At 37.4% G+C, this 23,823-nt stretch overlaps 2 protein-coding genes across 5 annotated transcripts in view; one reads left to right on the top strand and one right to left on the bottom strand.

The window, feature by feature from the left end:
• Positions 1-1,011: 1,011 nt before the first annotated feature.
• Positions 1,012-19,593, top strand: SYCP3 (synaptonemal complex protein 3). Of its 3 annotated transcripts, XM_048831274.2 has the most exons (9): positions 1,012-1,105; positions 5,711-5,863; positions 8,954-9,032; positions 10,251-10,285; positions 11,838-11,955; positions 13,943-14,042; positions 14,938-15,036; positions 18,389-18,493; positions 18,665-19,593. In XM_048831274.2, exons 2-9 carry the CDS (start codon positions 5,731-5,733, stop codon positions 18,716-18,718), a joined length of 723 nt encoding a protein of 240 aa, XP_048687231.1. In that variant the 5' UTR covers positions 1,012-1,105; positions 5,711-5,730; the 3' UTR covers positions 18,719-19,593. The 3 variants fall into 3 exon arrangements, with proteins under 3 accessions (XP_048687231.1, XP_048687221.1, XP_074979212.1); XM_048831264.2 differs by having other exon boundaries at positions 18,389-19,593; XM_075123111.1 differs by having other exon boundaries at positions 1,012-1,114; positions 18,389-19,593.
• CHPT1 (choline phosphotransferase 1) overlaps positions 18,499-23,823 on the bottom strand; it is a 21,954-nt gene continuing 16,629 nt past the window's right edge. For both annotated transcript variants that reach the window (XM_048831243.2, XM_048831251.1), the window contains 3 exons: positions 23,597-23,722; positions 22,914-23,024; positions 18,499-18,744 (listed from right to left, as the gene is read on the bottom strand). In XM_048831243.2, the coding sequence (XP_048687200.1) occupies positions 18,700-18,744; positions 22,914-23,024; positions 23,597-23,722 (282 nt within the window). In that variant the 3' untranslated portion in view covers positions 18,499-18,699. The remainder of the gene's footprint in view (positions 18,745-22,913; positions 23,025-23,596; positions 23,723-23,823) is intronic.

Raw genomic sequence — 23,823 nt, 5'->3', positions numbered from 1 at the left:
ACATGAGAGTGGGTGAATACGTATGAGAGGAGAAGTGGATGAATAGGTGCCTGGAGATGAGAGCTTGTGGTGAGTGAAAGGGTCTGTGGTGTTGGGGTGGGTGGATGTAGATACCCCTGGGGAGACACACGTATTGACCAGGAGCTGGTGTACGTGAATCAGACAGGATTTGGGGGCTATTCAGTCCCTTTACCCAGGTTCTTTGAGTGAGTCAATGTGCTGGAGCACACAGGGCACAGGTGGGGGGAGAAGCACCAGGATTTGCCTTTTGGGGGAAGAGGGAGGAGTGACTGGCTACGGGAGACAAAACTATATTGTGAAAGTTCCCCTCAGCACTAAAGTGAGTGTGGCCCAGTGGGGGCTGAGGGAGACCAGGTTTCTGTGCTAGGGCAGGAAAGGCACTTACTGTTGTTTTTGTCCTGCTCCAATTGGTTTAGAGCTGAGGACTGTAGAGATGTGTGGTAAAAGAGGGAGGGGTTCAGTACTGCTTATCTGGGTGGTGGTGGTGGGGGGAGAGGAGAAGCTGGGTTTTGAGGGGACCTGGGTGTGTGGTGGGGATTGAGAAACTGGACTGTGGGGGATCAGGGTGGATGTGAGGGGATGGACAGGCTGGGCTCTGAAGGGGTCGGTGGATGGGGATGGAGAGGTTGGGCTCTGAGGGGATTAAGGTGGATGTGGGGGCGATGGAGAGACTGGGCTGTGGGGATCATGGGGGATGGACAGGCTGGGCTCTGAGTGGATCAGGGTGGATGTGGAGGGAGGGTGGAGAGGCTGGGCTGTGGGGGATCTGAGCGTGGGGCAGATGGATGAGACTGGGCTGTGATGGGATCGGGGTGGATGTGGGTGGAGGAATCGGGGGGTTGAACAGGGTGGATGTGGGGGGTGTGTGGAGAGGCTGGGCTGTGGGAGGAGCAGGGTGGATGTGGGTGGAGAGGCTGGGCTGTGAAGGGCTCTGGCGGGGGGCTTTTCTCGCAGGGGCTCCTCCCCCTGGCGGCGGCGGCGGGGGGCGGGGCTCGCTCGGGCGCAGCCGCGCGGGGCCTCGGGCTGGCTCTGTGCAGCCCGGGCGCGTTGGGACGGGAGGCGGCGACGGCGGCGGCTGCTTTGGGTCCGTGCGGTGAGGGGCGCCGGGGAGACGCGGTCTCCGAGGCGGAGACCCCCGGGCGAAGCCGCTGAGCGGGCTGGCGAGGAGCAGATGCCCCCCCCCCCTCCGGAACCATTTCTGTCTTCCGGCTTCCTCCTTTGCCCCTCAGGAGCCGCCTCCCCCACCCGCCGACCGCCCCTGGCTGGGGCTGCTGCGGGCGGGGCCCCGCCAGGCGCTGGGTGCGGCGCTGAGGTGGAAGTGGGCGACTCCCTCGGGGGGCGGGGATCTCACACGCGGGCTTGCAAGTCTGATCTGGGCGGGGAGAGAGATATTCGCAAGAAATAAAGACCCAACTTTCCCCCCCACACACACCTTTTGGGGGGAACGTGAGACTGAGGTGCCTGGATCAGTGACTGTGTGACAGGGGAGGCGGGAGGGCTGTATAAGGGGAGCGGGGTCGCTTTAGCTCAGGGATAGTCGATTATTTTTTGTCAAGGTCCAGATTTCTCATCAAGGCAAAGTCAAGATCCGCACGCCTGAGAAAATAAAATAATAATGATAATAAGTAGACAAAAAGATTTTGAGGTCTGTTCAAAAGCATATGGTGGTGTGTATTAGGCCTGCTGTCTGGCTGTGAACTACCACTGCTTTAGCTGGAGGGAGTGAGACGTTCCTGCCCCACAGAGGGGCCTTGAGCACAAAGCATTACATATCAGGGGTATGAAGCAGTTAAAAAAAATGTATGGTGATTAATGGCATGGTTAAAAGAATTAATCGCACTCTTAAACAATAATAGAATACCATTTAATTAAATATTTTGGATGTTTTCTACATTTTCAAATATATTAGTTTCAAATACAACACGGAATACAAAGTGTACAGTGCTCACTTTATATTTATTTTTGATTACAAAATATTTGCACTGTAAAAAACAAAAGAAACAGTATATTTCAATTCACTTATAGAAAGTACTGTAGTGCAATCCATTTATAATGACAGTTGAACGTACAAATGTAGAATTATGTACAAAATGTAACTGCATTCAAAAATAAAACCATGTAAAACTTTAGAACCTACAAGTCCAGTCAGTCCTACTTCAGCCAATCACTCAGACAAACAAGTTTGATTACAATTTGCAGGAGATAATGTTGCCCGCAGGAGATAATGTTGCCCGCTTCTTGTTTACAGTGTCAACTGAAAGTGAGAACAGGCATTCGCAGGGTACTGTTGTGGCCAGCGTTGCAAGATATTTGTACCAGATGTGCTAAAGATTCATATGTCCCTTCATGCTTCAACTACCGTTCCAGAGGACATGCGTCCATGCTGATGACGGGTTCTGCTCGATAACAGTCCAAAGCAGAGTGGACTGACGCATGTTCATTTTCATCATCTGAGCCGGTTCCACCAGCAGAAGGTTGATTTTCTTTTTTGGTGATTTGGGTTCTGTAGTTTCCGCATCGGAGTGTTGATCTTTTAAGACACTTGAAAGTATTCTTCACACCTTGTCCCTCTCAGATTTTGGAAGGCACTTCAGATTTTTAAACCTTGGGTTAAGTGCTGTATCTATCCTTAGAAATCTCACATTAGTACCTTTTTTGTGTTTTGTCAAATCTGCTGTGAAAGTGTTCTTAAAACGAACATGTGCTGGGTCATCATCTGAGACTGCTATAACATGAAATATATAGCAGAATGTGGATAAAACAGAACAGGAAACAGACAGTTCTCCCCCAAGGAGTTCAGTCATAAATTTAATTAATGCATTATTTTTTTTAATGAATGTCATCAGCATGGAAGGCATGTCCTCTGGAATGGTGGCCGATGCATGAAGGGACGTATGAATGTTTAGCATATTTGGCACCTAAATACCTTGCAACGCCGGTATCATAAATATAAAGAGAAGGGTAAACACCTTTAAAATCTCTCCTGGCCAGAGGAAAAACCCTTTCAACTGTAAAAGGTTAAGAAGCTAGGATAACCTCGCTGGCACCTGACCAAAAGGACCAATGAGGAGACAAGATACTTTCAAAAGCTGGAGGGCGGGGGGAAACAAAGGCTCTCTCTGTGAGATGCTTTTGTTGGGGACAGAACAGGAATGGAGTCTTAGAACTTAGTAAGTAATCTAGCTAGATATGCGTTAGATTCTGATTCCTTTAAATGGCTGAGAAAATAAGCTGTGCTGAATGGGATGTAGATTCCTGTTTTTGTGTCTTTTTGTAACTTAAGGTTTTGCCTAGAGGGATTCTCTATGTTGTGAATCTGATTACCCTGTAAGGTATTTACCATCCTGATTTTACAGAGGTGATTGTTTTTACTTTTTCTTCTATTAAAATTCTTCTTTTAAGAATCTGAATGCTTTTTCATTGTTCTTAAGCTCCAAGGGTTTGGGTCCATGTTCACCTATGCAAATTGGTGAGGATTTTTATCAAACCTTCCCCAGGAAAGGGGGTGTAAGGTTTGGGAGGATTTTGGGGGGAAAGACGTTTCCAAACGGGCTCTTTCCCAATTATGTACCTGTTAGACATTTAGTAGTGGTAGCGATAAAGTCCAAGGGCAAAAGGTAAAATAGTTTGTACCTTGGGGAAGTTTTAACCTAAGCTGGTAAAAGTAAGCTTAGGAGGTTTTCATGCAGGTCCCCACATCTGTACCCTAGAGTTCAGAGTGGGGAAGGAATCTTGACAGCCGGCTACAAAAGTGCCACACGAATGCCTGATCTCACTTACAGGTAACTTTGTAAATAAGAAGTAGTCAGCAGTATCTCCTGTAAATGTAACCAAACTTGTTTGTCTTAGCAATTGGCTGAACAAGAAGTAGACTGAGTGGACTTGTAGACTCTAAAGTTTTACATTGTTTTGTTTTTGAGTGCAGTTATGTAACAAAACAAAAATCTGCATTTGTGAGTTACACTTTCACAAGAGATTGCACTACAGTACTTGTATGAGGTGAATTGAAAAATACTATTTATCATTTTTACAGTGCAAATATTTGTAATAAAAATAATAATGTAAAGTGAGCACTGTACACTCAGTATTCTGTGTTGTAATAGAAATAAATATATTTGAAAATGTAGAAAAACATCCAAAAATATTTAATAAATTTCAATTGGTAGTCTATCATTTAACAGTGTAATTAAGATTAATTTTTTTAATCGCAGTTAATTTTTTTGAGTTAATTGCATGAGTTAACTGCAATTAATCGACAGCCCTAGTAAATATAAATCCTGATTTAGGAACCCCCACAACATCCACAGTTGCAGTCTATAAGCTGACCAGGTTTTTGGCACCAGACCCACACATCGAGAAGCCTCATTACTTGATCTGTCTGATTTTTCTTACCCGTGTCAACTTGGGCACCTGAAAGCCAAAAGACAAGTTGAGAATTTCAGATTTGTCCCAAAGTTTTCTCTCGTGTTTTAAGATGATTTTTTGGGGTCTCTTATCATGGGATAGGGCTGCCAACCCACCAGGATTGTCCTGGAGTCTCCAGACATTAAAGATTATGTCACATTCAACCAAAACTGGCAACCCTATCATGGGAAGTTTTAAAAAAAAATTCATACACAATATACTTTTTAAAAAAACCCATAAAACATTTTACAATATAGAAATTGAGTCATAGCACAGAAAGTTTGATCTTCAAACTTTTAAGATTCCTATAGCAGTATAATTTGGCCATGTTGCACATAGTGTCTATTTGTTTTATTGTAAAACATATTTTCAACAGGAAGTATAACAGAAGATATAAAATTAACAGCCAAAACAGAAATAGGAAGTTCTACATGTGTGAGAGATTGCTGTGGCAACCTTAACTTTTGAATCCTCAACCTTAATGTGCATGAACATATGTTTTTGAATTTAATTTCCCTTTATTTAAAAAAAGGTAATTTTCAAGGGATTTAATATATGCATTTTATTAGTATTACACTTCTGTTTCTTGCAGAACCTGTAAGTGTTGATCTTATGGGATATGCACTTGAAGCTCAAACAAACCTCTTTTGAAATCAGTGGGCGTTTGAAGTCCGCTTGATTTTTTTTTTTTTTGAAGGAATTTTTAAAAGTATAGATCACCGTAACACATTTATGCATAGAAGAACCCCAAATGGTGGCTTGAAAATAATTTCTTGTGGGCTAAAATACCTCCACAGCCAGATGCTGCTCATGTAATTTAGTACAGCCATGCACTCTAACACATTTTACTATATGTGTATGTTATTTTCTTGAACAGAAAGCATTAAGAAAGATTTTTAGTGTCATTTTAGCATACACATACTTTTAACGATATTTAATAACTTTTCTTCAAAATAAGTAATTTTAAACATTCATTTTAACTATTGTACAAAGGCACACATAAGAACTCTAATGCTTTGAGTAACTAAATGCATGTCATATATTTACAGGGGCACTATCAATATTTTAAATATATAATTGTACTACTTTATGCAAACTACGCTATAAACCAAGTCTACAAAGTGTAGCTAAAAATTAAAGTAATTCAGAAAATGAATATGTATGGGCTTGAGAGGTTTTTGTTTTGTTTTGTTTTTTTCATATTTCCAGTAGGAATCACTGGAATTTTACTCTTTAAAAAAATCATGGGAAGAGGTGGTTAACAAATATAGTATATTTGTTACAGTAGAGAGAAAGCCTCTGATTATGGCACCATCTGGAAGAAAGCATGCAGGGAAAGCTGGTAAACCAATACAGGAAGATCAAGCCTTATGTGCCTATGACTTTCAGGAAGAGGAAAAGAAAAACTTGAGTGGATCAGAGGAAGATATTAGGGAAGGTGCAGTATGTTCCCTGAAATCATTTTCATCAAGTTTTATGAAGTGTGTGCATGTATATCTATAGATATATTGAGATATATATTTAAAATTACTGAAAGGTTAGTGATACAGTATAATGCTGTTTCTTGTTGACATTTATGATGGTGAATAAAAACAAGGTAGTTTCTATGTCAGAGTGATTACCTATTTAATAAGGTTTCATAATTTTGCTACTAATAGCTTGACTTCTGAGTTAAAGATTGACTGACCATCACCTGGAGAGAACTTTTTAAAACAATGGAACAACTCCATGTAGTATGCAATTATATGTCTGAGGTTTATTGGTGCCTGTAATAGAGTAAGATTTTTTTAAACTCTCTCTTGTCCTTCAGTCTCCAAGATGGTGCTCTTGTTTTGTGGTTCACAATAGGCCATTGATGACATGGAAGCACTGCTCAGGCAAGAGCAGCATGCTCTTGTCCTCTGGTTAAGCATGACATTGTTCTCCATCTGCTCTGTCTGAGCCACATGGACAAAGAGGTGTAAGGAATGATGCACAGATCAGCTACCTGTTTACCAGGTGCCGATTGATGTACCTAGCTGTGCAAGGAAAGTGTTCTGATGTCAAAGGGTGGGATTTGGATTGTGGTGCTGGCAGTGGGAAGAAGGGAGGGGCAGAGAGTGAAAAACAGTAAGAAAAATGGGCAGAAGTCTTGAGGAAGAAGGGTGAGAGGGCAAGAGGGGAGCCTGAAGAGAAGATAGATAACAAGGGAGGAAAGGGGAAAGAGAAGGAAGGAGAGATCAGCCAGCCAGTAAAGGAGTTCTTGCTTCTGTCTTGGGAAAGTGTAGTTTGTCATGAGGGACATACTTTGTTAGAAAAATACAGTGGTGGGACTTAATTTAGAATTGACCAACCAAATGATGGCAGCCCTTCAGAGTGAAATGAAAGGCTTTTGCACAGAGTTAGTTTGCACAAACAGCAGATGATGTAGTTCTCTAGTCACTGGGTGGCATGCCACAAATGCTGCAATCCTCTCATGGTTTATATGCATAATTACCATTTAGCTATGGTCCCTCGCACATTTATATATCAAAACAATTATTTTGTGTAAATATATTTTTACAGAATTTTCATCAGATGCCAACAAAACTGATTTCAAAAGAGAAGTTTTGTACAGATACTGGAAATGCTCCTCTTACACAGTTGTGGTTCTACTTCTGTCTAATGTCATGTCAGAAAATGAATTGACGATAACTATATTGTAAGAAGTACTTACTCTCCTTCAGCTAGCTTTGTTAGCAGGTTAGTTGATGTCCAAAAGAGCTAACAGCAGAGTAATCTTTAAAGGTATCACACCAGGATTCCCATACTTTGATCTCAGCTTCCTACTGTGGGAGAGCTTGAAGCTCCATCGTTCAGTGATTTTCAACCTTTTTTAATTTGCAAACCCGTAAAATATTTGGAATGGAGTTGTGGACCCCTTTGGAAATTCAACCTGCGGTCCACGGACCCCTATCATAGAAGTCTTAGACTGACAGCTGACTTAAAGAATTCAACTGTAAATGTTGTGCGTGCTTGGCATAGCATTTGACACAGTAGGAGGAAGGGTGCTAAACAGTGGGCTTCTATGGTAATGACAGTGCTTCCAGATTTTCACCTGAGGTGGGGGTATTCACATACTTTTGATTTATCAGAAAAACAGAATGCCTTTTCTGGGATCAGAAACTTAATTTTCGTAATCACCTTTCGTGGACCCCTTAGACATAGTATAGGGTCCCCCAAGGAATCTGTGAACCACAGGTTGAAAACCATTGCCCAAGATTTTTTTATTTTATTTTTATTTTTTTTGCCCTGAGCGTCACTGGCACTTAGGCATGAGTCCCTTCCCAATGTTTCATTCCCTCACCATGCCTCAGTTCCCTCCAGTATCATTCAGTTACTTTCTGAATACGGTCAACAAAGATTTTCTCTCCAGGAACTCTAAGCTGATTTTGTCACCTATTTTGGATGCAGTCTTTCGACAGGCACATTCTGTCCTTTATTGGTTTTTCCCTCTTCCATTGTGTCAATTAAATCTTTTAAAGTATTTGCCTGAGATAGTAAAATCTGAGGCTGCTGTCTCATACTCAGGATGTTGGGTTGCCTATGAAGGCTTTGTTTGGCTGATAACTCGGAAGACTTTGTCACATCACTCCATGGTGGACTAAACCTAAAGAAGGCATGATCACATCTGGTTTATTTTGAATACAGCACAGATCATGCTTTTAAAGAAGTGACCCTTTGTTGTTACACTTCTCAAACAATCAGAGTTCTTCTGCATATATGTACTTGAGGTGCTGCAGCTAGTGCTTGGTTTTGGCATCAAGAGAAGAGTCTCCTTTTTGTGTTTTGTGAGTCTATGTTAACAATATTTCTGAGAGGGATGCTCAAGCTCTCCCACTCCCTAGAGTTTGTTGTTCTTTGGAATGTGTAGTGATGCTTTGGACTTTGGCTCATGTTGTTTTTTAAGAAATGTGAAAACATTCATAAAAACATTTTTGGCAATATATATTTCTGGTTCCAGTGTGAGATAGCCCTCAGGTTTCTTGCTATCCAGTAGTGGAAATCCTATGTGTTTGGAATCTTTTTAAAGAAGGGATAGTTACTGTGAAATTTGATAGTTGAAGTATTACCATTCACTCACCTCTTTTCCCCTCCAAATTTAGGTTTCCAATTTAAGGTGATTTGTTATTTTTAAGGTTTAGATTATTTCCATTTTTGAGATGATTGTCATGAGTTTTGGAAAATGTTCAGGTTTGTGAGCCATTGTTGCCTGAGCATTCAGGAACTGACTGAGGAGGTTATGGGGGAGCTAAGGCAGTGCCAGTTCAACACTGGGGAAGGATTTGTGTCCAAGATTCCAGTGCATAAGATAGCCAAAGTTCTAAGAGCTAGAGGAGTTTCAACTTGTTTCATGCTAGAGAGCTAAGACCCAAGACTGGAAATCCTATATGATGAGATCTTGTAAGAAAGTAGGATTATGCATAAGTAATTATCCCTTTAAATAAAATAATTTTCAGCAAAATATTTTGTAAGTGGTGTCTGTTTTTGTTGTTTTTAATATATAAAGGTGACACTCCAGTAATTGATAAACATGGAAAAAAAAGACCTTCAGTGACTCCTCATGCTGTAGTTGAAGAAGATGTGGGGTAATTTGCTTAAAAAACTTATTTTTATTAAGAAAAAATTTCCACATAGGTATTAATTACTGAAATTTAATATGCCTATTTTTCTCCTAGTAGATTCTAGTCAGATTTTTTTAAAGACAGTAAAATCTATTAGTAATATATTAGTAAAGTAGACTACAGTTATGTTTAAAAAAGGGAAAACTTCTATGTTTTATATAGCAATGCCAACTTTTGAATAGCTGTAACTATCAGCTAAAAAAATTATTAATATTTGTTTTCTGGCTTCTCAAAATTCTTGCTTTCTCCCAAAGGTAGTTTGAGTTCCACCCTAGACAGTTTTATCATTTTGCTGAACCTCTTCCCCAATTCTTACTTTTCTTGAGAATGACAGTAATGCTTCAAAAATTAAATGTGTCCATTATTACCTGAAAAGATCCAATTATTTTTATAAGTAAAGTCAGCTTTTTGAGGCTTATGTTTGAAAATATACAGAGTTGGAATAAGTGTTAGTGACAGTAGATTCCAGTCTGTGACGACTGGGGTGATTGAGATAGAGACCAGTTCTTATATGGTACAAAGAAAATTGTACCCTACAAAAAAAAATGCATGTAAACGAGAGATCTTCCTTTCCTGTTGCCCAGAATGTCTTGCCCTTATTTAATCTCTCTGCAATTTCCCCACTGCCACACATATCCGGTTAATCTTCTTGGTTTTTCCTTAAAAGTGCTGTGCAAATCCATCCCAGTCTACATCTTGCACCTTGTCTTGTATCATCATCCTCTGCTCTTCCAGTGATGCCAACCATGATGGCACATTTATCTCTTCCCATGTCCCTCATCATCCTTATATATAGAATTCTCCTCCCAATTTTGGTTTACCAGTTCACTCTCTTTTCCTCAAACAGATTCCCCTTACAGACTGAATTCTCCCTTGTTGTCCCCAGGAAGTTAGTTAATAGAAAACTATAACTGAAAAATCATGCAAGTCTCTCTCTGGACTTCCTGCTCCATCCTATCATGTGTGCATATTTCTCTTAGCTTGTAAATTCCTCAGGACATGTACTGCTGTCATTTTCTGTCTTGTACAGCAGTGACAATTTTATCAGCAGTTACAAATAATGATACGATAGATAGATGTTAAAACTAGGCAGTTAAACTTTGAGGTATATACAATGGTTCTAATTCTATTGTCATTTATACAAAAATAGTCATATCAAGTTTTTGAAACACTATTTTGTAGGGGTGAAGTACAGACTATGTTGGAACGATTTGGAGGTACGTATATTTTAAGATATTCATATAGTATTGAATTAAGAAATATTAATGTTTAAGTAACAACACTGGAAGTATATAGTCTAACTCTTTTTTATAATAACAACTTTAATTAAAGTATCAAAGGTTTAATGTGAGACGCAGAGTAAAATGATCACTCTTTATAGCATTGGATACAGCCATTTTCCAGCAGAAAGTGTCAATGGACATGCATAAATGGAACAATATAAGATAAGTGCTAAAATGCAAACATAGTGAAGATGCAAGTATTCTTATAGGCTAATTATCAAAGAAGAGAGAATGGAAGGATACATGAGTAGAATTTAATACCAATCACAGTCTAAAGCAGAAAGGAAAATTTTAAAGATGAAGTATGACAGGAACTTATGTAGTTATTTGGGTGAGAGTCTTCCAGAGTGGCAGGGCAGTATGAGTGAAAAAAGCTATCCCTCTCACCTTCCCCTTTTTGTCACAGTGAAGGAGCAAACTGAAGATCAGGAATGTAGGAGGGGTGTGAGAAAACAGGGACATAAATGTATTCTATAAATTAACATATTATGTAACAAGGGGCAAAAAGAAGTGGGAAGGAAGAGGACAGGAAAGACAGGTCATGACAATAAGATGACTCATCTACTCAACAATTCGTTGAGTAATAATTTTATTTTTATCTCATATATAAACAGATGTCTTATAGAATAAATATATTTTGTATGTGGGCCTCAAAGTAGGAGTGGATCTTATGGACCTCCCTTGTGCATTAATTAACAATTTAAAAATGCCAAAGATTTCTTGCTTTGGAGGTAAATATAAGAATGTTCTGCTAGTCAGAGCAATCTGACAGGAAGATTACTTCAGTTTTTGAATAATTAAATAATAGGAAGTTAATGCAGCCTAATGTAGGCCAAAGATAGGTAAAAGGATGAGATATGGAGTAATCAGAAAATGTGTTGAGAGAAAGAGATAATGCCATCTGCACAGAAATAATAGTTAAGAATGGAGCTAGCAATGAGACATCAGCTGAGACAAAATAGAGGGACAATAAGAGATCAGTTGATATAGTCTTGAAGTAATATATAACAGAAGGATCAAAGTGGTTGTTACAGGCATGAAATTGGGTATACCTGTAATTTGCTTAATACCCTTCCAAACAAATTTATATATGTAATAATAAAACAGCGATGTTTACTCAAACCATCCTTTTTTAGAGCTATTTAATGTGCTTGAAGAATGAGAAATTATTTACCACTTATATTCATTTAAAAGATTTTGACAGCGTTGGTAGGCCCACAATTTTGCTACTTAAATCCAAGTAACTTTAATAAATATTTTTCCAAAACAATTTTAGTCAGTGCTTTTTGAATAAATAACATTTTAAGTGTCAGCAGCCCAAGTCATATGAGTAATTTTTCAATGATAAAACTTTGTGTGTGCTTCACTAACGCACAAGTTATATAAAAATGGTAATAGTAAAATATTTTGAAATTCCGAATAAAATGCATAGTAGGTCTGTTGTAATACATAATACAATTCCTGATTATTATTTGTCTAAATACAGCTGACATTAACAAGGCTCTCTTGGCTAAGAGGAAAAGATTAGAAATGTATACTAAGGCTTCTCTTAAAACCAGTAACCAGAAAATTGAACATGTTTGGAAAACACAGCAAGAACAGAGGTAAGAGTTACAGTTATTGCTGGAAAAAATGTGTTCAAATTTGTTTTTCTGGATGACAGAATCTGTTGTCATAGCATCAGGAATTGTGTCATATCTACTCAGGCCACAAGGGACATTCTGCCCAAACATCTGGTTATGTGCATCTGCTTTGTTTAAATAAGCGTAATAGAGTAACACATCTCATTCATTTTATGAAAGAGAAATTTGACATGAAAGTTTCTGAGCAAACACAAAATTTTTATTTTTGGTCAAAATGTTGTTCCACTTTAAAACTGAAAAATTTTCAGTAGAAGTTTTCAGTAAGATTTTATGGTTTGGTTTATAAAAACGTCAAATGCTTTTTAAAAACTAAAAAGTATTACTCATAAGTTTTATTATGTACTGAAAACTAATCTTAGGTAACTTTTGGATTTTTTAAACTATTAATTCATTATTTTTCTTTCTCTCTGAGGCATGTTTAATTACTCAGAGAGACAGGCATTAAAGGCAAAGGGAGGTGAAAAACGGTACTAGTAAAATATTTAAAATTCAGACACCTATAAAATATGTACCATATTCAAAATATTTAACAATATGATACGAAGGTTTTATTGGTACTCATTTGGAAGGACTAGTATAACTCACTCCTGGGGCTGGTCTACACTACTATTTAAGTCAATGTAACTTACGTCGCTCAGGGGTGTGAAAAAGATGTAAGTTACATCGACTTAAGTGCTGTACACACCGCGCGCGATGTTGGCAGGAGACACTCTCCCCCCCTGACATAGCTTCCACCTCTTTTTGAAGTGGAGAAATTATGCCGATAGGAAAGCACTCTCCTGTCAGCATAGCGCATCTTCACCAGACGTGCCACAGAGGTACAGCTGCATCGATGCAGTTGCGCCGAAGTAACGTGGTAGTGTAGACTTGGCCCTGGTTTATCATCCCTGAGTAATGTAAGCATTTTAAACCTGCATTGATAAAATATTTTACATGCGCACACAATGTATTAATTTCTAATTTATTTAAATTCCTGTGAATCAGTATAAACCTACCTTCTTGTTTTTATGCCAAAGATTCCACTGTGGGAGTGGCCAATGTAATTAAGACCCTATGTGGAATAGCAGGGCAGCTTTCCTAGTGCCCATCCTCCCCTTCTCCATGTGTGGGGGTGGTTCCTGCGGACCCAATACTCCTACCCCCTTAACAATAGACAGGACGGGAAGGAGAGGTCCCGGTTTTTGTGGGGAGATGGAGAGAGAGAGAGAGGTCCCAGTTTCTGTGGGGGTGGAGAGGGAGACAGAATGATCTCGGTAATTGGAACATGCACAGAAGTACATCTAAAATGCATGGCAAGTATTCAAGGCTCTACGCCAGCCCCCTTACCTGTATTTGGCTTTGCACCTCTGGTACTTGTCGCTGGTCCAAGCAACCTCCCTAATTTTTTTCATAAACATCCCTAAAAAACTCAGAACAAGTTGGATATTTCTGATAGTGTTTGCTCTGATTTGGATATTGGCCTGGTAGTTGTATTTAAATGCTCTCTGCCCAATATATAATTTTAAATGACATTAGTTTACCCATAAACAAATGTCTATGTTCTCAATTTTTCAAATTGATGCATAGAATCCTTTTAGGGTTATATTTCACCATTTTAATGAGCAAAAGTAGCTTAGGTCTTTATTTTGTGCCATTCCCTACATATTGGTAGAAAAATTCTGCAAGCCCCAGGTCTTCAACTTCAAGAAAATAGAACTTCCTCTTCCCACTTCCAAACCCTCCACCCAGAGAAACTGACATTTGGTCAATTCGTCTTTTAATCCTATGTAAACACTATTATTTATAAACAGAATGTTTTAAAGTATTTCTTCTGGCATTAGTGGCTCTACAATTATAATGGCCATGCCAACTGAGACATGTTTTGCCACCTGTAAAATGGGGATGATAATATATAGCACTTTTCGTAAGTGATCAGTTAATGCTAGAAGTTATTGTGATGTATTTATAGGCAGAAGCTCAACCAGGAGTATTCCCAGCAGTTCTTGACTTTATTTCAACAATGGGATATGGACATGCAGAAAGCAGAGGAACAGGAGGAAAAACTAGCGGTTTGTTTCTAGCCTGGCAACTGTTTGATACATTTGTTTTATAATACATTCACAAGTGCTAATTATTCTTGTTAGACACCAACCTCCCACAGGCATAAACACACTTTTTAGGTGAATTTCAGACAAAACGTGGTGTGCGGGACTGACAGTGTCTTAAAAGTTTTCTTTCGTTTTTTAGGACTTCCCAAGTGTAAAATGTTTATAAATTATCAGCTGTATTGCAAACTGCAGAGGTGATAAAGAATATCTGATGTTGTAGTGTCTCTCCCTTGGCTTATCAATATAGAGGTAAATGCTCCTCATGTGCAGGAGCCATATGCTGACCCACTGCAGAGATGCAAGGTTCCCATGGAAGATCAGAGCAGATCCTACATGTCCTGCTATATATGGGCAAGTTTCCACCCAAATCACTAGAGACTGTGGGGTAGGGTAAGAGAGACTGGGACATTATACTTGGGATGGAAGTAGAGAAGCGATGCCAAGTCTGTGTAGGGTAGGATGACATTGGGGAATTATAGCATTTACACATGATCCTGTTAGCTGGGAACAGAGAGCAAGAGCAGTTACCCTAATAATGGGGGAAGGAAGCTATATAATGGCAGAGGGGTACAATTACTCTGGGAGCACATTGCACCAGTTTAGATTACTTGGAAGAAATTGTGTTCCTCTTCAGTTTGCAAGTTGTGCTGTCCCCTGACAGCAACATAGGTCTAGAGAATAGATTTGGACAGCATTTCCCCTTTCCTTGCCATCCCCACTATCTATCAAAGATCCATGTTATAGATTCTAGAACGTGGATTACCAGTGAAGGGGGAACTTATACTTTTGAATTTTGACAGCATCGACCTGTCTAACTATTGCTTGTCAATTAACATGATTCTTCTTTGTGTTTTAGAATATGTTTCGCCAGCAACAGAAGGTTTTTCAACAAGCAAGAATAGTTCAGAGTCAGAGACTGAAAACAATTAAACAGCTGTATGAGCAGTTCTTAAAGGTTCAGTATATATACCTTTTTTAAAGCTAGACCATGATTCTGTTAGAGGGATTCTTAATGACTCCATAGGTAAGGCTGCATTGAAATTTACAGTTAAAATAGGATTAAAATTCCCTATATTTTACAATAATTATTGAATTAAAATCCATTTAAGGATGATACTGGTAAGAGAGCCTTACACATGGTTCCTTTAATTAACCAAGAATGTTTGTGTAGTGGTATTTTGGAGCCTGCAAGGACAGTTCCATTTTCCATGAAGGTCTTGTCTAAACACCCAAGTTGTACTCCCATAACTAAAATCTGTTTTAAAAAGTGATGTAATTAAGCCAGTCAAACTCCTGTGGGGGCACACACACATCTGATTAAAACTGTTTATATCTGTTTACCTTGCATTTGTACATTTACCAGGGTAAACTAATCAGACTGAAATCAAATTAAGAGTAACCAGAACTTTAGTTCACAATGTGTCTGTGTGAAGACTAGGCCTTAGATTAATGTTATGAAAACTACTTCTTTGAAATAAAATAGTGAAATATTTCACACTATTTGAAAATAAAGCATAAGCCAAAATTTAGCATTTGTTATGCTTGTGTTATATGTAGCAGTCTCACTAAAAGTGAATGGCTACCATAGAATAGTGACCCATTGTCAGTAATCTTTTTACAAATAGCTATTTGTAGAAAGATAAATGCACATATTAAGTAAATTAAAATATAATTTAAATAGTTTTTATGACAAGAAGTTATGCTTCATTGGGCGAGTTTTCCAAACACAGGACAATAGGTATTACGTTTAATAAACCGATATTAAAACTGAATATGCACTCTGATGCCAGCAACAAAAGTCAGTCCAAAATAGGGGTCTTCTGTGAAAGTGGGCCCAACTGGGGCAGTTAATATTCACTTCAGTTTAACTGACTTTCTGGGGTTTTGTTGGTTCACTATGTATTTTGGTATTATATTGAAAGTGAGGTACACATTTTATAAACATACCCTTAACATAAATGGTTAATAAATGATTAACAGAAGTTAAATACATTACAGACATAAGTAATATGTATAATAGATTATGGACTCTTAACAATAGTTTATCTAAGTTATTAAAACATCACTTGTTAACCTTTCATATACAATTTATAGATGTACTCTTACTGTAAAGTGGTCACTACTTATTTTAAAATAAGATAGATCTGCTAACTTTTGAATGAAGAAGAGTCTATTTTGTATCTTTACCTTCTCCCCCATCTCAGAAGCTACATGAATATAGGTGAGATGAATAATATAAATAGTATCTCTCTAGTTTAAACCAAGTATGTGGTTTTATAATCAAAGCTGGTTTAAGACCCCAAAATAGGTCCATCTATTTCCAAGATACTACTGTTCTACATTTCCCTGAGCTCTGGTACCGAAAACAGTTTAACTGCTACCATAGACAGAATTAAAAAAACAGTTTTCAGCAGTACTTGAGTCTTTGTTCTTGCATTTTCTGTGGTCAGCAATAGGTTAGTTTCATAGTTAGTTGGACCTGAAGAATCTGGTTATGTTAAAAAGTTACTATATAATGTATTAGTTTGAAATTAGTGTAAAAGTTAATAACCATTCTGAAAAAATTGGACATAGCTACCAAAAAAGAGAGAGAAAAAATGAAATTTAATTTGGAGTAGACCTACTCAAAGAAATAAACCAAGTTTAATTAAACTTTTTAAATTTGAAAGGTGTGGTTTTTTTGTGGGGGGTTTGTTTCATTTTTTGTTTGTTTGTAGAAAAACAAATTTCATAATGTTTTCCCCCTCTGAGTGCAGTAAAATGAATGATGTCCAGAATTCTCACCCCCCATCCCCTTTGACTTAAGTGTTAGAGTAGAAAAGGGAGTGAGGGAAAAATCCAGAAATGTTTTTTTAAAAACTAAACTGAAGTGGAAATTTGTTTTGTTAAATGACATTTTCCCCACAAAACCTCATTTTTTGGCAGGAAAACTTTTCTGTCAGTTTCAACCAAGTCTAGTTTAGAGTAGGTTTCAAATCTCAGTTAGTATGAAAACAAAACAGGTGCTCTCATACCCTATTGCTAAAACAGAAACCAAAACTAAACCTAGTTATCTATCATCTTAATATTAGACAAACACATCTGAAATAAAAGCCTATTTAACCATATCTTAGTACTTTCAAACTTTCAGTTAATGTGTCATATAAAAGCAATATTAAAATTAGAAAGACAAATTACAGCTACTACTTAAGATGCAAAGTGAATGGAATAAAAGATGACTTTAGTGCTTGAACTTCCAAATAAAATCAAAACTCAAATCCTGCACACATTTACACACAAGCTTAACTTCATGCTTTTGAGTGGCCCCACTTATCTTGATGGGACAAGTGATATTTAAAGTTATGGACAATCTTAAGCATTTGCAGAATTACAGGTTCCAAATCGTATGTGAAAGGGGTGCAGTGCAGGGCATTTAAATTATGAATACAGGAGGGGGAAAAGAGGAATATATCTCAGGCCTGATTATCAGAGGCACTTTACACCTGTAGCTCTCATTGGCTTCTGTTAGAATTGTTAGTGTTCAGCATGTAGTTGTTTTCTTAAAACACTACTGCTACAAGATACCCTTTTCAGCTGTTACTCAGTTTTATGCTCTACTCTCAGTAAGTCAACTTTATGCAATACCCTTGTAACCCACTACCAGACAGGTAAGATACTTTGCATGGTGTTGGCAGTCTAATCAATATTCAGTATATTGTTGTAAACTGGAAAAGTATTTCCAGTATTGCTGCATGTTTTCCAGTTGTGGGATAACTCTGGAACATGAAATTAAGATCCCTTTTCTAACTTGCTAATTATGATACAGTAGAACCTCAGAGTTACAAACACGTCAGGAATGGAGATTGTAACTCTGAAATGTTCGTAAAAACAAAACGTTATGGCTGTTCTTTCAAAAGTTTATAACTGAACATTGACTTAATACAGCTTTGAAAGTTTACTATGTAGAAGAAAATACTGCTTTTAACCATCTTAATTTAAGTGAAACAAGCACAGAAGCAGTTTCCTTACCTTGTCAAAAATATTTTAAACTTTCCCTTTATTTTTTTAGTAGTTTACATTTAACACAGTACGGTACTGTATTTGCCTTTTGTGTGTGTCTGCTGCCTGATTGCATACTTTGGGCTCTAAATGAGGTGTGTGGCTGATGGGTCAGTTTGGAACTCTGTAGTGACTGTGGTGTATGGTGCTCAGTGAGTTTTGTTTACTTCTGGTTTGTGAACAGGATTTGTTTGGAAATCTAGGTGGTGGTGGGGCTTAGTATAAAACTGCTAATATTTGTCAGTTTTAGTATAATTTCTATCATTTAGAGTATGGAAGAACTAGAGAAAAATCATGAAAACCTTCTAGCAGGTGCACAAAATGAACTTCGCAAAGAAATGGCTATGTTGCAAAAGAAAATCATGATGGACACTGTAAGTATTAGCATTGATTTATGGGGAAAAACAGTTAAAAATGTAAAGACAGAACATTAAGTAGAAAAACCATTTAACATGCACTTTTAATTCTTTCAATATATCAGACTGATGTGGTATTTTTTTCCTAAATGTTGCATTTGTTCAGTGTTATCTCCTTTCTTGTAACAGCAACAGCAAGAGATGGCAACTGTTCGCAAATCTCTTCAGTCCATGTTATTCTGATGGCTCAGTGAAGAAACAACTTGCACCTAAGTAACATGATACAATTATAGCCATTAGCCATGGAAAAATAAGTCTGTTCCTTTAAAATTCCAATTTAAGAGTTCCTATTAATCAAACTGTTACATGTATTATTTCAATAATGTTACTAGTGAAATTGATAGTCATATTTTTTCATGTTCTTAATGGAAGAGATTGCAAACTGGATTCGTTCCTCAGAAACTACTACTACGTCTTTAAAATGTCTGCTCGAATCCTCCTTAATCTCTTTGCAGTGAGAGTTGCTTTTCTAACTCTAAGGCAGTGTTATAAAATGCAAGACTATAGCAGTATGGAGGTTAATAGAGGTTTACCTCTTGAAACAGGTGAATATGAATCTGTGTACGATAGGCAGCAGTAATGCAAAATGGATCACAAAATTCCACCAATAATGAACATCACAGGATTAAAAGGACACATTAAAAACTTGATGCTGTTATGCAAAAATGTACCTTTGCAACTTTATAATTGTGAACTAAAGAAACCACCAAAATAATCCTAGGTTGTGTGTGTACATCTTGCATATTTAGCAGGATAACATTCTGGAAAGTTTAGGAATTAAAAGTATGGTACACACGAATTACATTTCTTTGGTACTTTAGGTTATTAGACTACATCTTGTTGTTTACTCTTTTTCTGTTCTAGGCACTGTAATGGTTGAGGGTTTTTTTAAAGTATCATTAGTAGCCTTATTATAAGCTGTACATTGTACTTTACTGCACTAACAAGAACATATGTTTGCCAAGACTTGTTAGTCATGTTAAACCAGATATTTTGGCTTTACAGCATAGTGTGCCTAATTGGTTTAAATGAGCCACATTAAACAACAATTTACAACACAGTCTGCAGTGATTATTGATAACACTACACATCTATATACTATCAGTTCCTGTGGACCATTTTGGAAGAGATACTAAAGCAGATGCCCATCTCCAGAGCTGTAGTTAGAAGGGTAGTTCTTGCTGCTTTTTGAAAGAATTAGCAGTTTAGTGAAGATTAAGTTTTTAAAGTAAATTGTTTATATTTTGTATATCACAGTACAATGAATTCTGATTTACTTTACAGCCAGGTTGGAGTTTTCATGCATTTGTTTTACAGAAAACCACTGTATACACATTCATTTCTTACAACTTAGGAAAGCCCTGAACTATTTTCAACATTTGGATTTAATACCAAACAAAAAAAAAAATTTGGTCATTAGCTGCTTGACATCACGAACAAATATAACTTGCAGGAACTTACACTCAATTGTAATGACAGTTTTAGCTTTTATTCTAAAAAAGAATGTATAGTAAAATGCCCATAAGAAGGAGAGATTTTTTTCCCCAGTCTTTTCTAGAATTGCCCTAAAAATGTAGTTTTCCAAAGGGTTCCAAAACCAGACTGTAGAGATTCTGTATAAAATACTTGTCCATTACTTAGTATTTACATTTTGGAATTGGGTCCCCCCAGTTTTCTGACTGCTTCCCAAATTCTGGAGCCTGTGTCATTTTTTAGGGAGTTATTGTTGCACTATTTTCTGGATAGGGAAGTCTGGGCCAGCTGTTCATGGTGCCAGGGCAGTTTTTCAGTCCCTGTTTAAAACTGGGATAGAGGAGGGGAACAGTGTCCTAGAGGGGGAATTTGTGATGGCCTACTTCTCTGAGATTGAAATGTTGCATTAGTAACCACCATGCAGCTATGCTCTTCCACAACAGTTATTAGGACTCAGAGCAGATAAACACTCATTCAGTGCTAATTAGCACATGTTGGGAAGACATGTTAAAGTGTGTGAATCTTTGGTGGCTACCAAGTCATGGAACTCCACTTATATTAGCTCTAAGTTGTCATTTAAATATAATCAGATAATGGTGTAAGATCTTTTCTGGTGTGATATAGTCAAACAAATGTTTTTCAGTCCAATAGAAAGTATTACCTACAACATTAATACCCACAGGCACAACTCTACCCTACATTGCAACTTGTTTTGAGAGTACAACACAAGCTTCTTAGGCCTACTGGTTACTGAAAATAAGGCTGAGCTTGTTGTGGATGAGAAACTACCAAGTCACTGAAAATTCTTTCATTAAGCAGTTCTTGTTGACAGTATTTTTGAGCAACTGATGCATCTCACTGAGAACTGTTAAAGTTGTCATTGCTACTTTTCACTCTGTATCTTATGAACAACATACATGAAAATGAATGTTAAAAGTTCATTTGTGCATGATGCTTTTCTCCCAGTTTATTGAACAGGGTGAGGAGGATGAACTCTTAAGCCTTATCTAGATGGTCGGGGAGTCATGTGATTCACATAAGTGCAGCACCACTGATGGCAAGCAGTAATATAATCTCAGTGATCAATGATCCTAGTTTCCAGTAGGATTCTCTAATAATAAATAAGAGGTAGAGAACCTCATGCCCAGAAAGTATAACCTTTATTCAGAATGCTTGGTAAACAATGTTTTTTCAAGTTTATTAGAAGCAGTAAGAAACACCACCACAGGAGTGCAGATATATCACAGGTGCATGAAGGTGAGAGCTTTCACCCACTTGAAATCTAACAGGATATTATTGCAGTAATAATGTTGGTGGGTTTCTTCACAAAAGTGAAAGTCTTTAGTATATTCCAAGCTTTGGGAATGTTGTGAACTGCATTCTTCATTGCTTAAACTGCAAGCCAGAAATTGATAAGGGGTACTTTCACATTGAAGGGCTTTTGTAACTAGTCTATTGAAACAGCTTGGAGGGGTGAAAAGTTAGGGTTGACATCTATGTTATGTTTGCTACCTAAAAATTCAATTTGGTGGAAATGTCACTAGCCCTTAGCTAAAGTAAGTCAGATCTCTTCTGCTGATTCTCATTTATTTAAACACTGGGTTTTAGATTACCATTATTTTTGGCCAGTATTTTCAAATAGACAAATGTATTAACCCATGTATTCACAGGGGATATTGCTTTATAATAATCCATGATGAAATACAGTGAAGTGTCTGATACACTGTTTTGTACTTAATCTTTTGAGATCTTTTTCTAGACAGATTTTCATACTTAACTCATAGGAAAGCCTGGTATTTAACAAGTTATACTTAATGCCTTAGAGTCTGTGTTTAAAAAAAAGTCTTACATACAGCTTGTTATTACCATAACAAAGTAAAACTACAGAGAACACATTTTGATGGCAGTTAGTCTGATGGGTTGCACAGTTGTGTTTAAAGGATCCTTGCTGATCAGATCTCTAAATATATAGGCCCAATATTTAGTCCTGCAGATTTGCACTTTCAGTTTTACTGGTGCAAATAACTAGGGCTAAATTTATGCCATTTAGATCCATCTGATGTTGCTTGTAAATTAGATACTTGATGGAAATTCAGTATTACTTACAAATTACAATGGGTGCAAAACTAGAAGCCAGGCCTTAGAAGGAAACTCAAGCAATATATATTTTCAGTAACTGCTGAAATGGAGGCTTCACCCCCTGAACCTGTACTCAGAGATAATGATATTTGAAATTGGTAGGCAGAGTTTGGTATAAAAGATGAAGCAGGAAGAGAAAATCCAGTAGTTTTGTTTTTTTTAAACAAAAAAAGCTTGGATTTGTCAGGCACTGAGCTCCATTGACTTCTCTTCACAGTGTCAAACACCATGTATTATAGTAACAGCAGCAGTGAGTTGCTGGATGGTTAATTTTTAATCAGTCTTGATTTGAAATTTATTTTAGGCGCAGACTGGAAACCTGATTAATTTCATAGCAATTCTCAGCAGTTTGAGATTTTAGAAAAGTTTTTGTGTGAAACGAAACAGCTCTAGAATTCTAGTATTGAGTACTTTAGATTTGTAGTCAGTCTATGTACCAGAATAAAAAGTTATCTTTTCTCAATCAAGGAGAATCTAGTGCATGGCAGAAAATCAGTTTCAGACTGATGAATCCATGATCAAAAGTAATGATTAGAATACAATGGAGGAATTTTATGCTTCATGATACAAGCATAAATCACAATAGACTCTGCACAACTTCATATTTAAGTAATCGTATTGGTTATCTGAGCAAATTACTGAGCTTTTCACTGTCTTTTCTTGAAAAGCTTTGTCTGTATTCCTGAAAAGGGGATCTACTTCATTCATTATTCCCCTAACTGCTTCTCCTCTTCTGCTTGAACTACTAGTCAGTATGGTTTTGAACCTGTTCAGGAGCTTGAAGTGATGAAATTCTGAAGACATGTATGCGAAGGTGAGCAGCAATCTGCATGCATACACCAGTGGAGTATCTCAGCAAATCAAACAAGGATATAACCTAAAAATAAACAAAAACAAATTAATGTTACCAAAAAAAAGCTTTGAAACCAAAAGGTCTACCCTATAGCTCAGCCCTCATGTTCATTTATTTTAAGAATATCTTTGTTAATCCCATCTATTGTTGGGTCAGTAGTTTTAAAAAGGTATTTAAGTGATTAATTTATACTCCACCATGTTAATTTACAAGTTTAACTTCAATTTGACTTTTTAAAACCATTATTGCAAATTAACCATGTATTTGTATTTCCACTGCTAACAAAGCTTTCGATCTGAATGAATGATTAACTTACTCTGCTAAATTAAGATTAACATCAGAGCAAAAGCCTGAATTCATGGCATGAGTCTCCAGGATTTTCTTTTGTCCTAAACTTCAGCCCCAAACCATGAATTGTAGAGAATAGCTACCACTGTATTGGGTGCCAAGAAAGGAGAAACAACTAGTTTAACTGATGGCATGGGATAAGAGGGACTGAGTTTTCAACCTGCCCCTTATATACACCTCTGTATGAAAATAAGTGTTTAACACTGTTTCAGTGGATTTGTAAATTAAAGTTTAAAATAAATGCTTACCAATGCTATCCATAGAACAATATATTCGTCAATAAAACTGTTGAAGTACTGGTCCAAAAATAGAAGACCTGGCCCAATAAATGCAGTATCTTGAAGATAGATCTCGCTTTTTGTCATGTGGGCCACCTACATAAAACAAGATTTGATAAAGCTACAAAGCTTGACATTTGGCATCAATGAAAAATTTACTTTGAGAATATGAACTATTATGGTAACAAATATTTAAA

Source organism: Caretta caretta, chromosome 1 (genome assembly GCF_965140235.1).
Source record: "Caretta caretta isolate rCarCar2 chromosome 1, rCarCar1.hap1, whole genome shotgun sequence".
Taxonomy (NCBI): domain Eukaryota; kingdom Metazoa; phylum Chordata; order Testudines; family Cheloniidae; genus Caretta; species Caretta caretta.
Note: the sequence above shows the minus strand (reverse complement) of the source record. Positions and strands in the feature narration are given on the sequence as shown.

Excerpts from the sequence above, each read along its gene's own strand:
- SYCP3 (XM_048831264.2), top strand. The coding sequence starts at position 5,731 with ATGGCACCATCTGGAAGAAAGCATGCAGGGAAAGCTGGTAAACCAATA. Across the intron at positions 9,033-10,250 it reads GTAGTTGAAGAAGATGTGGG|GGGTGAAGTACAGACTATGT; the intron begins GTAATTTGCTTA and ends ACTATTTTGTAG. Across the intron at positions 10,286-11,837 it reads TATGTTGGAACGATTTGGAG|CTGACATTAACAAGGCTCTC; the intron begins GTACGTATATTT and ends GTCTAAATACAG.